Source organism: Tyto alba, unplaced genomic scaffold, assembly GCF_018691265.1.
Source record: "Tyto alba isolate M040663 unplaced genomic scaffold, T.alba_DEE_v4.0 Super-Scaffold_23, whole genome shotgun sequence".
NCBI classification, from domain to species: Eukaryota; Metazoa; Chordata; class Aves; order Strigiformes; family Tytonidae; genus Tyto; species Tyto alba.
The window spans coordinates 16878157-16890239 of NW_024881297.1; the positions used below are offsets into that span (position 1 = coordinate 16878157).

At 37.0% G+C, this 12083-nt stretch overlaps 1 protein-coding gene across 3 annotated transcripts; it reads left to right on the forward strand.

The window, feature by feature from the left end:
• Positions 1-9: 9 nt before the first annotated feature.
• Positions 10-12051, forward strand: MFSD8 (major facilitator superfamily domain containing 8). Of its 3 annotated transcripts, none has more exons than XM_042797009.1 (12): positions 10-128; positions 1680-1765; positions 2766-2809; positions 3580-3820; positions 4153-4266; positions 5676-5820; positions 6456-6529; positions 7653-7761; positions 8944-9078; positions 9445-9548; positions 9646-9905; positions 10666-12051. In XM_042797009.1, exons 1-12 carry the CDS (start codon positions 25-27, stop codon positions 10879-10881), a joined length of 1632 nt encoding a protein of 543 aa, XP_042652943.1. In that variant the 5' UTR covers positions 10-24; the 3' UTR covers positions 10882-12051. The 3 variants fall into 3 exon arrangements, with proteins under 3 accessions (XP_042652943.1, XP_042652945.1, XP_042652944.1); XM_042797010.1 differs by lacking the exon at positions 10-128 and adding an exon at positions 256-758; XM_042797011.1 differs by lacking the exon at positions 2766-2809 and having other exon boundaries at positions 100-128.
• Positions 12052-12083: the final 32 nt, after the last annotated feature.

Below are 12083 nucleotides of genomic sequence, written 5' to 3' on the forward strand. Positions count from 1 at the left end.
GCTCGGAAGCGGGCGCGGGTGGGTATGGCGGCCGCCGTCTCCGGTCCGGAGGTGGCCGCTGAGGGGCGGGAGCCTTTGCTGAGTGCCGGAGAGGCAGTGGCGGAGGAGGAGGAGGCGGCGGCGAGCAGGTAGGGGCACGCCCCTTCCCGCGCCCCTCCTGCCCGAGGCGGCGAGGGGACGCTCCTGGCGCGGCGGGCGGAGGGTGTCTGCGCCTCCCCGCCCCTCCCGGCTCCCGGGGGGCCGTTTGGGGCGGCACCCCCGCGAGTCGCAGGGGAGCCACCCGTGGGGGGTGAGGCCCTGTGCCCGCTGCGTGGGTGCTTTACCCCGCAAGGGGAGCGGGCGGAGGCGACCCCCGGGCGCTCTGGCGGCGGCCGCTGCCCCGGCGGGGCCGGCTCCGCCCGGGGACCGACCAACGCACTCGCTTGGCACGACTCTGAAAAGCGCAATAAATGGATTATTGTGGTGCCGAAGCCTAAGCAATTAATAGCGCTTTTGTGGGCAGCAGTTGATCCACTTGTTTTGTTTGTTTGTTTGTTTGTTTGTTTTTTTCCCTCTGTCATGAAAGAAAAACAGTATCTTGAATGTTTAGGGGTGGCTGCTGCTACCGCTGCTGCCGGCTGTGCTGAAGTGTTCTCGTACTTGAAGCGTACCGCTTGATTTTAATAAAATCTTGGAAGCGACCAAACATAGTACGTGCACTGCACGCACAAGAGTTTGACTGACTTTTTCCCATGAGCGATGGGCAATGAGATTGCAAAGTACCTTTAGAAGCATTATTTATGTGGTTATAGTTTCATTGAACCAAGACAGTTGAATGGTGTAAACATTTCTGAAGAAACAAATGTATAAATTGTGCTGTTCAATAGCTATATTAGCTTTAAAATTGCACCTATGCCTAAGTGTATGTGTGACCTATATAAACAATGTTTATAAACTACTTTTTATACAAGCTAGGTCTGCATCTTTTGGACAGAGATTATTTTGTTTGGAATAGTTCAAAAGAGGTGAAGAATGCTGAAATGTCCATGCTTCTGAAAAAGTACATGGATCTCAGAAGGTGTTTATGAATTTTAGAAAAATAATTTACTGCTCACAAAGTTTGTAACTTCTATTTTAAGGTGGTGTTTTTTTTTTTTTTTTGCAGCCTTTACAATCTTCAGCAATATCTTTTACATTGTATTTTACATTGTATAGTTATTCTTATGGTAAGAATAGACTGGCCATACCTTTTCCTCTAATCAATAGTTGTTCAGGATTGGGCTTTTTTTTGCTTGGAAGTCACAATTCTGAGATGTCTGGGATTTTATGGTTTAATATGCTCTTATTAAAGCCTTTACATGATATATGTGATGCTCCAAAGTGTCTATACAAAGAGATTGCAGAATTGAAGATCTCTCTAGCTAAAGATCTCTATGTGTAACATTTGAATGCAATAGTACATGATAGCAATTGTATTAATTTATTGATTTGTCAATCTAGTATTTTTCAGTGCAAAGTTAGCTTCCTTCTAAAATAAATCATTTGTATTCTTTGCTGTGTGCAAGTCCATTCCTGCATAACAATTTACACAGTTGTACTGAGAGGTTTGTCAAAAATATTTTCAATGGCCTGTGGAAACAGCTAGAAGAAGAAAATCTGATAATGATTAATTTCTCTCTTGACTTTTGGTTCAAAAACAGGGATGTTGTGGAAACACAAGAGCATTATAAGAGCAGGTGGCGATCCATCTGGGTTATGTATCTTACTATGTTTCTCAGCAGTGTAGGTGAGTAAACACAGGTGGATTTCAATGTTATTTGCGCTATCAATTTATTTTGGTTTCAAAATTATAAGGGTCTCCTAAATTTCAACTACATAGCTCTTTTAATGCTACTGTTCTTTTATAACCTTAAAAAGGTGCATTTTCTGATTCTTCAAAAGAGAAGATATGACTACCAAATTCAACAAAGTTACATCTAATAAGTTAAATAATACTCTGTTTTGACACTGAATGACATGTTACTTAAATCGTTGTTTTATGGCTTTGTAATAGTTTGGGGTAAAAGGTTGAGGCAAACTAAGGTTATTGTTTAGAACCAAACAAAGCAAAAGTCATAGTTTTATCACCCAAACTGAAACATATAGGGAATGAAAATAGAAATAATGCTGAGTTCTTAAGAGGTGAGATCTTTGTGGTAATGTATGAGAGCTTGTTTTCTCCTATGGGATTTAGCATCTCCACTGCAGAACAAATTACTGTTTCATTTCTAAATAACTGCCTCTGCAAGCAAGACTTGTATTAATTTTTGACTTCTGGTAATTTTATGTGGGCCTAGAAGTGATCTTGAAAATCATAGGATATTTCAGTGATTTTTTTTGTTTGATTCTTTAACTTGATGAATTAGAATTTCTTTGATAAATTAATAGAAATATGTCTGTATATCAAGAAATTCTTTTTACTCTGGGGAACTTATTGTCTTTCCATTGGGAAGAAAAATCCCATGCAGTTTGCTTGGCCCATCAGTATTCTTTTCATTGAAGTTTTTTTGTTTAGTGTGTACACACCTATAAAATGTCCTTTTAAAAGTAGTTCCCCCTGTTAGGAGGAATTATCACTCCTTAAAAAAAATGCATAACACATCATTTTTTCAGGTGACAGACTGATGCACAGTTTTAGACTATAATGCACTTAGGAGCAGAAGAATGAACCTGTAATAAAAAAGAAGCTAATTACTGATAAACATGACAAATAAAGTAACTTCAGTTATGTTTTTACTGCATTGCAGGTTTCTCAATTGTAATTATGTCTGTGTGGCCATATCTCCAAAAGGTTTGTAAATTAAGGGTTTTTTAATTAATGAGAACAGAAAACTCTTGCTCAAAAATTATGTAATATAAAACTTGGCATTTTATTTAGGAAAAGAAACAGTAAAGGAGAATGTGTGGTTATAAGAGACTTTTATTTTGCCATCCACTTAGACAACTTTCAGCATTTAAAATCTGTCAGTTGATTTCCTGAATTGATAAAGGTACATCATAATCCAAAAATGTTTGGTTTTCCAGTGTAATTTCACTGTTTTCTTGGACAGCGAATCAATAGAAAGCTCTTTATTTGAATGCATTTGTAGTGTTAAGACATAATACAGAAGGCTTGTCTGCATTTTGAAAAAAAAAAAAAAAATGGAAGCTGAGGGAAGAAGTTGCTTTGTAAATGTCAGATTGTTTCGTGTAGACTTTCTTGATGTTTTTAATGGGGAATTGCCTGTGTTCCTGGATAATGTTTTTAGGTTTTTTGTAATTGCTTCCCTCTTTGTTATGTTCTTGTCGGAAATGGCGTAAAAGGTCTCTCAAACTTATTTCATCTGTGCTAGGATTTTACTGGCCCTGGAATTGTAGAAGGCAGTTTCAAATGCAAATTTGGAGGATCATAGCCTGGGTAGGGTCCTAGAGGTGTTGTTAAAATTGAGGCTGGTGCTGAATTCTTGGAGAATTACAGTGCAGAGTCTTAGGTATTTCAGGTACAGATTCTAAAATGGTTTTGTTGATATTGTAAAATACTGTAATACTTTACCCATAGAATTGATTGATTTGTTTCTGCAGATTGATCCGACAGCAGATGGGAGTTTCTTGGGCTGGATTATAGCTTCATATAGCATTGGCCAAATGGTTGCGTCTCCCCTGTTCGGCTTGTGGTCCAATTACAGGCCAAGAAGAGAACCTCTCGTTGTTTCAACAGCTATTTCAGTAGCTGCTAATTGTCTTTATGCCTACGTCCATGTACCTCATTCACACAACAAATACTACATGCTGACTGCACGTGCTCTCGTGGGATTTGGAGCAGGTAACCACAGTAGAATTTACATTTCTGAAAGTTATTAAATTCCATGTCTTGTCTAAGATAGTTAACATGATATTTTAGTACCAGATTTACCATTATGCGAATGGTAACTTATTACTTAAAGCAAAGATTTGGCTGATAATAATTTATAATAAAATTGTGTAATTGTGCAGTTGTGTATAAACACTAGAGGGAGTACTGGGTTTTATTTTCTCGTAAAGTAAGAACAGCCCCACTACAGGAAAAAAAAAAAAAAAAAAAAGTAACAGGATAATTTAAGAATATAACTTCATATTTACATGAACACTTTCTTGGTTTTGTTTTTTTTTTTTAAGGAAATGTGGCTGTAGTTCGATCGTATATTGCGGGTGCCACTTCTCTTACAGAAAGAACAAGCGCCATGGCCAATACCAGTGCGTGCCAAGCCGTTGGCTTCATATTAGGGCCAGGTAGAGCATATCTTCTTTCCTCACTACTCTAATACTTTTTAGGATGAATTTGGGCATTGGAAGTAGGAACCCTCAGCAGCTCTAAGTTGGGGATTTTAAGGCATAGTTTGTCAGTGGTATCAAAATTGAATAAATGGGATCCACTCATATATACTTATGTATGCCAATATAAATGAAATGTTCTAGTCCAAAGGAATTCTAATCATTGGTAGTTAAAAACTAGATGTTTTGGATTGCTGGCTGCAGGAAAAACAAGTTCCAACATGCTCTCTTGTACCAGTACCCACTGAATAATCTATGACCAATTGCACTTTATTCATGAAGAAGAGAAATTAGCATTACTATACTCGGGCAAACATTTCCACCTTTCCAAAATGACTGAAAATTTCACCTTGCCTCATGTGGTGTAGAAAATAACATCCCACAGATCTTTCTGACCTTGTAGCGACGATCACAAAATCTTTGTATTGGCAAAATTTTAAGGCATAGCACAGGTGTCACAGAGAGCTGAGGGAACAGAGAGCTCAAGCGGTGTTTGTTAGGTCAGGCGTAACTGTGGCTTCTGCGATACTCTGCTTCATGGGAGAAATGCGTTAGACTTGCCTTGTGTTGTAAGCAGAGACCAGCAATTTTGCCCTAAACAGCCTCTACTCGTGACTTGTCTTCTATAGCTGGAGATTAAGATTATCCAATTAGAGCTGAAGTGCTCTGTGCATGGTAATATAATGAGGTGAGCACTTAGGGCTGAAAGTTTTTTCTCTGGTGGATTATTATTGGTGCTGTTGATAGAGTGTTAGAGGCTCTAGAGCAACAAAATACCTGCATTCTTTGTGTGTTTTGCGTAGAGTATAAGTTTAGGTCATTCCCTTTCCTAATTTGATAGGGACTCTCAGTCTGTTTCTTAATAGCAGTAAGCAAATGACCTGATTTTACAATCTTTTACTCTGTGACAATATAAATTTTACTTAAAAAAAAAAAAAGAAAACCAACCCACAACTTCTTTTCCTTCTAGCTTGCCCTTGTGAGGAGGGATAGTTCAGTCTCAGGACCCAGGTTTTCCATGTAGGAAGAAGAAAAAAAGAGTAAATCAGCTGTCTGCACACGGCCAAGAAAATGAACCATTGGTACACTCAGAATTCAGTTCCAGTTCTTTAAGTGTTAGGCTGTTATTTATACAGTGTATTTGTATTTAACCAAGTAGTTTTCCAGCCAGTTGAGATCCCACTGGTATCCATCAGTTTTTTTAGAGTAGGACTCTCAAAATATAAAAGGTTTGACAGGTATAATTCTTAAATTTGACTTAGCAATTATAATAACTTTGCTATGCAGTTTTATATGTTTATTCTATCTGTGGTGTAATATTTTCTTAATGATTCTCTATGTTTTCTTAATAAATTTATGTTTTTAAGTTTTTCAGACATGTTTTACGCTTATTGGAGAAGAAGGAATAACCTGGAAATTAGTTAATCTTCAGCTGAATATGTATACAGCACCAGTTTTATTTGGAGCTCTCTTAGGAGTTATTAATATTATTCTCATCTTTGCAATATTCAGGTAATCAAGTCGAAAAAGAGTAATATTCTGGACTGGCTTAGTGAGTGGCTTGTAACAACTAATACGCTTCTCAGAAGGGGGAATAATAAGCCTGGAATCTGGAGCCCTAAATCTATAAGGTGTTACTTATTTTTCAGGGTTTCTGCCTTGTTTAGTACATATCTTTTTCATTATGCTCATAAATTAATCATGGTGATGTTACAACTAGGATTTAAACTGATTTAAAAAGTTAGAACTGTTAGATTATTAGCTGAGCCCTGATATATTTCTAATGTTGATGGTTTCTGCCCATGTTTTTTCTCTAAAGAGAAATAAGGTTAGCTTGTCTGTAAGGTTCTCACTGTGTCTTTCCTTTAAGAATCTCAAGGGGAGTTTTTTATGCATTATCCCATTGGTGGCAGTGAGGGGAGGGCCGAGATGCACACAGATATGTGATAGTCTCCCACTAGAGTATTTTCTTTCTTGAATATAGTGGTGTTCACTGCAGTCAAATGTAGACTACACAGACGATGGTTAAAGGAGCTGGGAATACTTAGAATATAAGGTCACGCCATTTAGAGTTATTTTAATAGAAGCTTGACTCAATAGTAGATCAAATAAATATGTGTATTAATGAACACTTCTTAAATTTCTAGAGAGCATCGAGTGGATGACATGGGTCGGCAATGCAAAAGTGTCAATTTTGAAGGAGAAGGTATCAAAGGAGAAGGTATCTATGTTTTCTTAAAAGCTTACTTGGTGATGATAATTTCAAAGTGCTTTGTTATTATATACAAGCATTTAGAAGTGTTCTAAGACCTGATGGACTGGGAACTCAAAGTAGGAAATCGGTTACATCTCTTTTTAACTGGCCTAGCAATTGCTTCGTGTCCATGTTGTGTCCCTGTGTGTCCATAATGCTGTCTGGTAGCAGAGAAGTAAACAAAAAAAAAAAAATTATTGTACGGATCCTTCCAGATTTTCACCCTGGAACTGTCTCTTCCAAGAGACAGAATTAAGTGAATATGGACATAAAAAAAAATCTCCCTTAACTTCTGCTGTGCGGTCATACTTCCCTTTTGTTCCGTATCATGCTGAGTGATACTGTTATTATGTATCAGCTTTGACATGCTGCATCTTATTAAAAGGTGTATGTTGTATAAGTAAATTTGGTTGGTGAGACTAAGGTACAGTAATTGCCATGTACAGTGTAACAGCTTATCTTCAATATATACCCTTTTTGAACACAGTTAACATTTTTTTAAATGTCGTGAGTATTGTTTTCACTTGAAGAATAAAAAGTGTATGGAAGGTGATCATAAACCTCTTTTAAAATCTGTGGCAGTCACCTGTTTCAGTATGGTATTAGTTTTTCTGTTCAAAAAGTGAGCTGTTAGGTGCACACCCCACATGGGTGTTTTGTGTATGAAAATGCTATACCCAAGTTAGAGGAACAAAGGCTCCATGGTGGTGCAGAGAATTTTACTGTTGTGTACTTTTGACCTTGAAGGAGGAACAGAAATTGTTTTGGTTTCCATTGTAAAGACATTTAAAGAAGTTGGCTTATTTTGCTGTCACTCAGGACTTGTCAGTCCCAGCATTACAGTGGGACAACAGGTGGTATAACCAATTTGGAAATAATTTTCCCTCATTGTCAGAGAAATTGAAATTTCAACAATTCCATTTTGATTTACAAACATGATACTTCGATAGTCAAAATATAACTGTCTAGCTGCCCACCAACCTGCATGTTAAATACTTAACAGAGTAAGGAAATCATTACTGTTTGTAGTTTGCGGTCATGTAAAAAAAGCTCAGTTTGCCATTTAGATTATTCTTTTGTGTTGTTGCAGAAAGTGATGTTCTGGCTGAGGATGCAGAAGGAAGCATTGACCATGTTGCTGTGGTAGCAATCAATTTTCTTTTCTTTGTCATCTTGTTTGTGTTTGCTGTCTTTGAAACGTAAGTTTGTCTATTTTCTCTCCAAATACTTAGGCATGTTATGTAGTTAGACTGGGTGTACATGTAAAGGCTTCTCTGTTGGACCCATTTTCTTAACCGTACTCTTCAGAAATAGAAGTCCAAAACTATATGCAATCAAATTGATGTATACTGATACAGAGTAATGAATTAAAGGTCAGTAATAACTGAAAATATGTGGCATACAGTTTGTAGTATATGAAACTCTAATGTCAAAGCTTTTGAATGGATACAAACCCATATCCTCGAATTTTTTTAGGTGTTAAAAAAAACAAAACAAAACAAACAACTTGGGCTACCTACAGTCTTCAGAGAAGACTGTTTTCACTTGAGTACCTTGTTCTATACTTTCTATTTTAATTTTGTGTAACTTCTTAGTATGATTCTGATTAGCTCCAAAAGCTCCAGTGAAGCTCTTAGTAATGATGAAAACAATTGTTTGATTATACAATGCAATTGTATTCGTAAATATACTATTTTCCATGATGTTTTTTTACATAAAGAGGTATATTATTCCCTCCCTAATTTTCTGTGTATATATAAATAAGTATAGCATAACAAATATAAAATTGTTAATTATAAATAAGTATAAATATATGTAAATATAAATATATATAAATATATTAAATTATAAATAAGTAAAACATAACATTACCTCAGCCTGAAGTATACTTCCTTTTTTAATTTATAAAACACTTTGAGGATAAAAGATTTGTTTTGTAAGTTTTTTGAGCTCTAACGTAACTAAAATTTATTTTAACAATATGTCTCTGTCTTAACTGCATTATTTTTAGAAAACTGAGTTCCTAGAGACTGCTTGATTGCTAAAACTGAAACAGTACTAAATATTTATTATTTCTATAGTCACAAGGCCTGGGGTTTGTTTTCCTCTATATTACTATTGCTTTGCTTTAACGCCATCATTTTTCATTAAATAGTTTAATGATGCTTTAGAGTATGGCTGGTGGAATACAGTTGTGAATTTTGTCTAGTGGATTTTGTTTTAATAAATGTTTCTAACTAGCCTGTGCTTTCTGATCTCTCTGTCAGGAGGAGAGGCTTTTATACCACTGTGCTTGCTGTTTGGGATAATGTATTTATGGAAATGGCTGTAGAGAAAAAGCTTTTTTTTTTAATTAATGTCATTCTGTTCTGTCAATTTAGTATAGCTACTCCACTGACGATGGACATGTATTCCTGGACCAGGAAAGAAGCTGTTTTTTACAATGGAATAATCCTTAGTGTGGTTGGCATTGAATCAGTGGTTGTTTTCATGGTGGTTAAAATGCTATCTAAAAAGTAAGTTTTCGGAGTTTATTGGAATTTTGTTAACTTATGTTAGCTAAGTGTGAAAAGCTTTATGGCGAGGCCAAATCTGCATTACATAAACCTTTTACTTGTTAATGAATATGAGTTTACTATGACAATGAAGTACTTCCGATTTTGGCACAGCCGTGATGCTGTGGTTGTGCTTTATTCTGTTACCCCCCTTCCTTGTCTGTCTTTTACCCTTGAATCACGAGGAAAACAGGTTTTAAGTCACTGTGATTTTGCAATTTCTCTTGCAGGTGTTTTTCCCCAAACTAAGGGGCTATGTCATTAGCACCTTCATGAATTTTACTTTAATTAACTGATATGTTTAATTGTAATCTAATTGTATGATAGGACTGGTGAACGTGCCATACTCCATGGAGGCTTACTGATTGTCTTGGTTGGCTTCTTTATCTTACTGCCTTGGGGGAAAAAGCTACCAAATATCCAGTGGCAAGGTATAATCCAAGTTATGCTCAACTATCGTTGTAATGTTTTACTGAAAGCTTTTTACTGCATTTTTTCCTTAACAGCATACCAAACTTGTTTTTACAGAAATAAAGAATAACTCCATTCCCAGAACACCTCCCACTGAGATGTTAATGCCTTTCTGGAGTTTGCAAGCAATACAGCTTCCAGCCAACCACACAGCGGAACCCGTAGGCTGCCCTGTCACACAGGCCTGGTGCCTCAACACTCCTATGATCTATCTGGCCCAGTATATCAGCTCCGACATACTGATAGGATTGGGCTACCCAGTTTGTAACGTCATGTCCTACACATTATACTCAAAAATTCTAGGACCAAAGCCTCAGGTAAGCATGGTGCCTCAACGTTTTATTTTATTAGCTCTTCAAGACTTGCACTCTCTTTACTGGAGTGAAGGATCTAGCTAAAATTCCTTTTGTCCTCAGCCAAATAACAGTACATTTCAAATGGGATAGAAATTGCCAGGATCTCTAATATTTTCTAAAATCCAAGGCAAGGTCCTAGAGGAATTAGAAAGCAAGGCTTGTACTACAAGCTATGGCAAATCTTACAGCATGAAAATTTCAGAACGACTAAGCCCAAAGCTCGTGGCTTTCACAGCTGTCCTGGAAATGTCATTTTTGTAACAACCAATTATATATTTGGAATATCAGCACAGAATAGTTCCTCTTAGCAAGTGTATTACACAAAGACTGCAAATGCTCTGATATCTCCGGTTATCGACATTTCACAGTGGTGAAACACATAGCAAGCTGGTATTACTGCTTAACAAAACATTTTCTTCCTTTTCTATCACCTATCTTATTTTTTCCATGTCATGTTTTGCAGTAAGAGAGTCAGTGCTTTGAGCCAAAATGCCTTTTTGTTAGAAAGCTGTAGAGTATGTAGCCCAGTGGAGCCTTTGAATTAATGCTTAGAGAAGCTGAGCAGTACGCTTGGAAACAAAGTAATCAGTGTCTTAACGAGTGAAGAAAGATTAGCAATTCCTTAAACACTTCTCAATTTTCTATTTAGGATAATTGGTGGGAATTATTGACAAACCAAATAATTCCCATGTCACTAACATAAGCTTTTGATCTTCTGTAGGGTGTCTACATGGGATGGTTAACTGCCTCTGGAAGTGGAGCACGAATACTTGGGCCGGTGTTTGTCAGCCAAATATACACTCACCTGGGACCACGCTGGGCATTTAGCTTAATCTGTGGGGTAGTTGTTGTCTCTCTCTTACTCTTGGAGATAGTATACAAGAGACTAATTGCATTTTCTGTGAGGTACGGAAGGATGCAAGAAGAGAATTGTTAAATATGTATTTTAAAAAGAAAAAAAAAAAAAGTAAAACCAACAAGTAGTAATACTGTTATTACTACTTTCTCATGAGGAGCACCTAACCACTGACCTTGTTGGCTGCATGCTAAGAACCGTACACCTGTAGTTACACCTTGACAGAACATATAACTTGGTCATATCCTAACGCATGGTTACACCTGCTGCAGTAGAGCTTTTGTATTCTGCTTTTCTAGCAGCAGAGGAAGGGGTGTGAGCAAGTTAGGTGAATAAAATGGCACATTTGACATGTGTACAGTTTAGGTGATGCACCCGTGTACTAAACGCAGCTCAGAAGGTCACAGGTTATGTCTGTCCTTTCCAGAATGAAGTAAAAGAAATATTATCTTGATTCCGTGAATCAGGATTAGTATCTTTTGTAACTACGAGATTAGTTGAGCTGCATGCACTTTGTATGGAAACATCACTACTTAAGTGAACCTTCTGATGTTCAGTTTGCTAGCTTGTAAGCACTGGCTAATACAAAATGTCTGACTTTAGAAACTGCTGTGTATCAGTACATCTGCAGGATTTGAAATGAAGCGTGACAGAACTGTAGAGGAAGGCAGGCACCTGCTTCACAAGCAGTTTATGTGGGATTTGGGTATTTAAGGTGGTGAGGAGCCATTGAAAATCACAGCCTCAGCAGCTGGTACTTGAAATGCAGTGAATCATATGTGCAATTTTTCTTCTACTGTTTTGCTAAATGCATTTTGTAGCAAGAATAACCTGCACAGAGTTGAAATATGCACAGCTTTTCTTTACTACAAGAAGGAAATACTAAGTACAATAGTTTACACTTTTGTCATTTGTGAGAATGAATGCACTGTGCTGAGCAACCAGTGTTAATTAAGTAAAAAGGAGGAAACTGGCTTCCCAGGTGTTGACTATTAGCTGTAGACATTATTTGTCTGATAATATGTACGAGAAACAGAAATTTACAATGTTTTAATCATTCAGTGTTTATTTTCAAAAGTGGAATTTTAATTTTTGTTCATAATGGGGCCTAAAGTCATATGTATGGGTTTGTTTTATCTGCTTCAGTACTACCAGGGAAAAAAAACTGGACTAACTCCAGTTGTAGCTGCTGTTTATTGTGTCTAATACTTGATCCCTATTGAATTTAATAAATGTAATTAAGTACTCTTATGTCATCAGTTGTTCAAATGCTAAAAGACTAC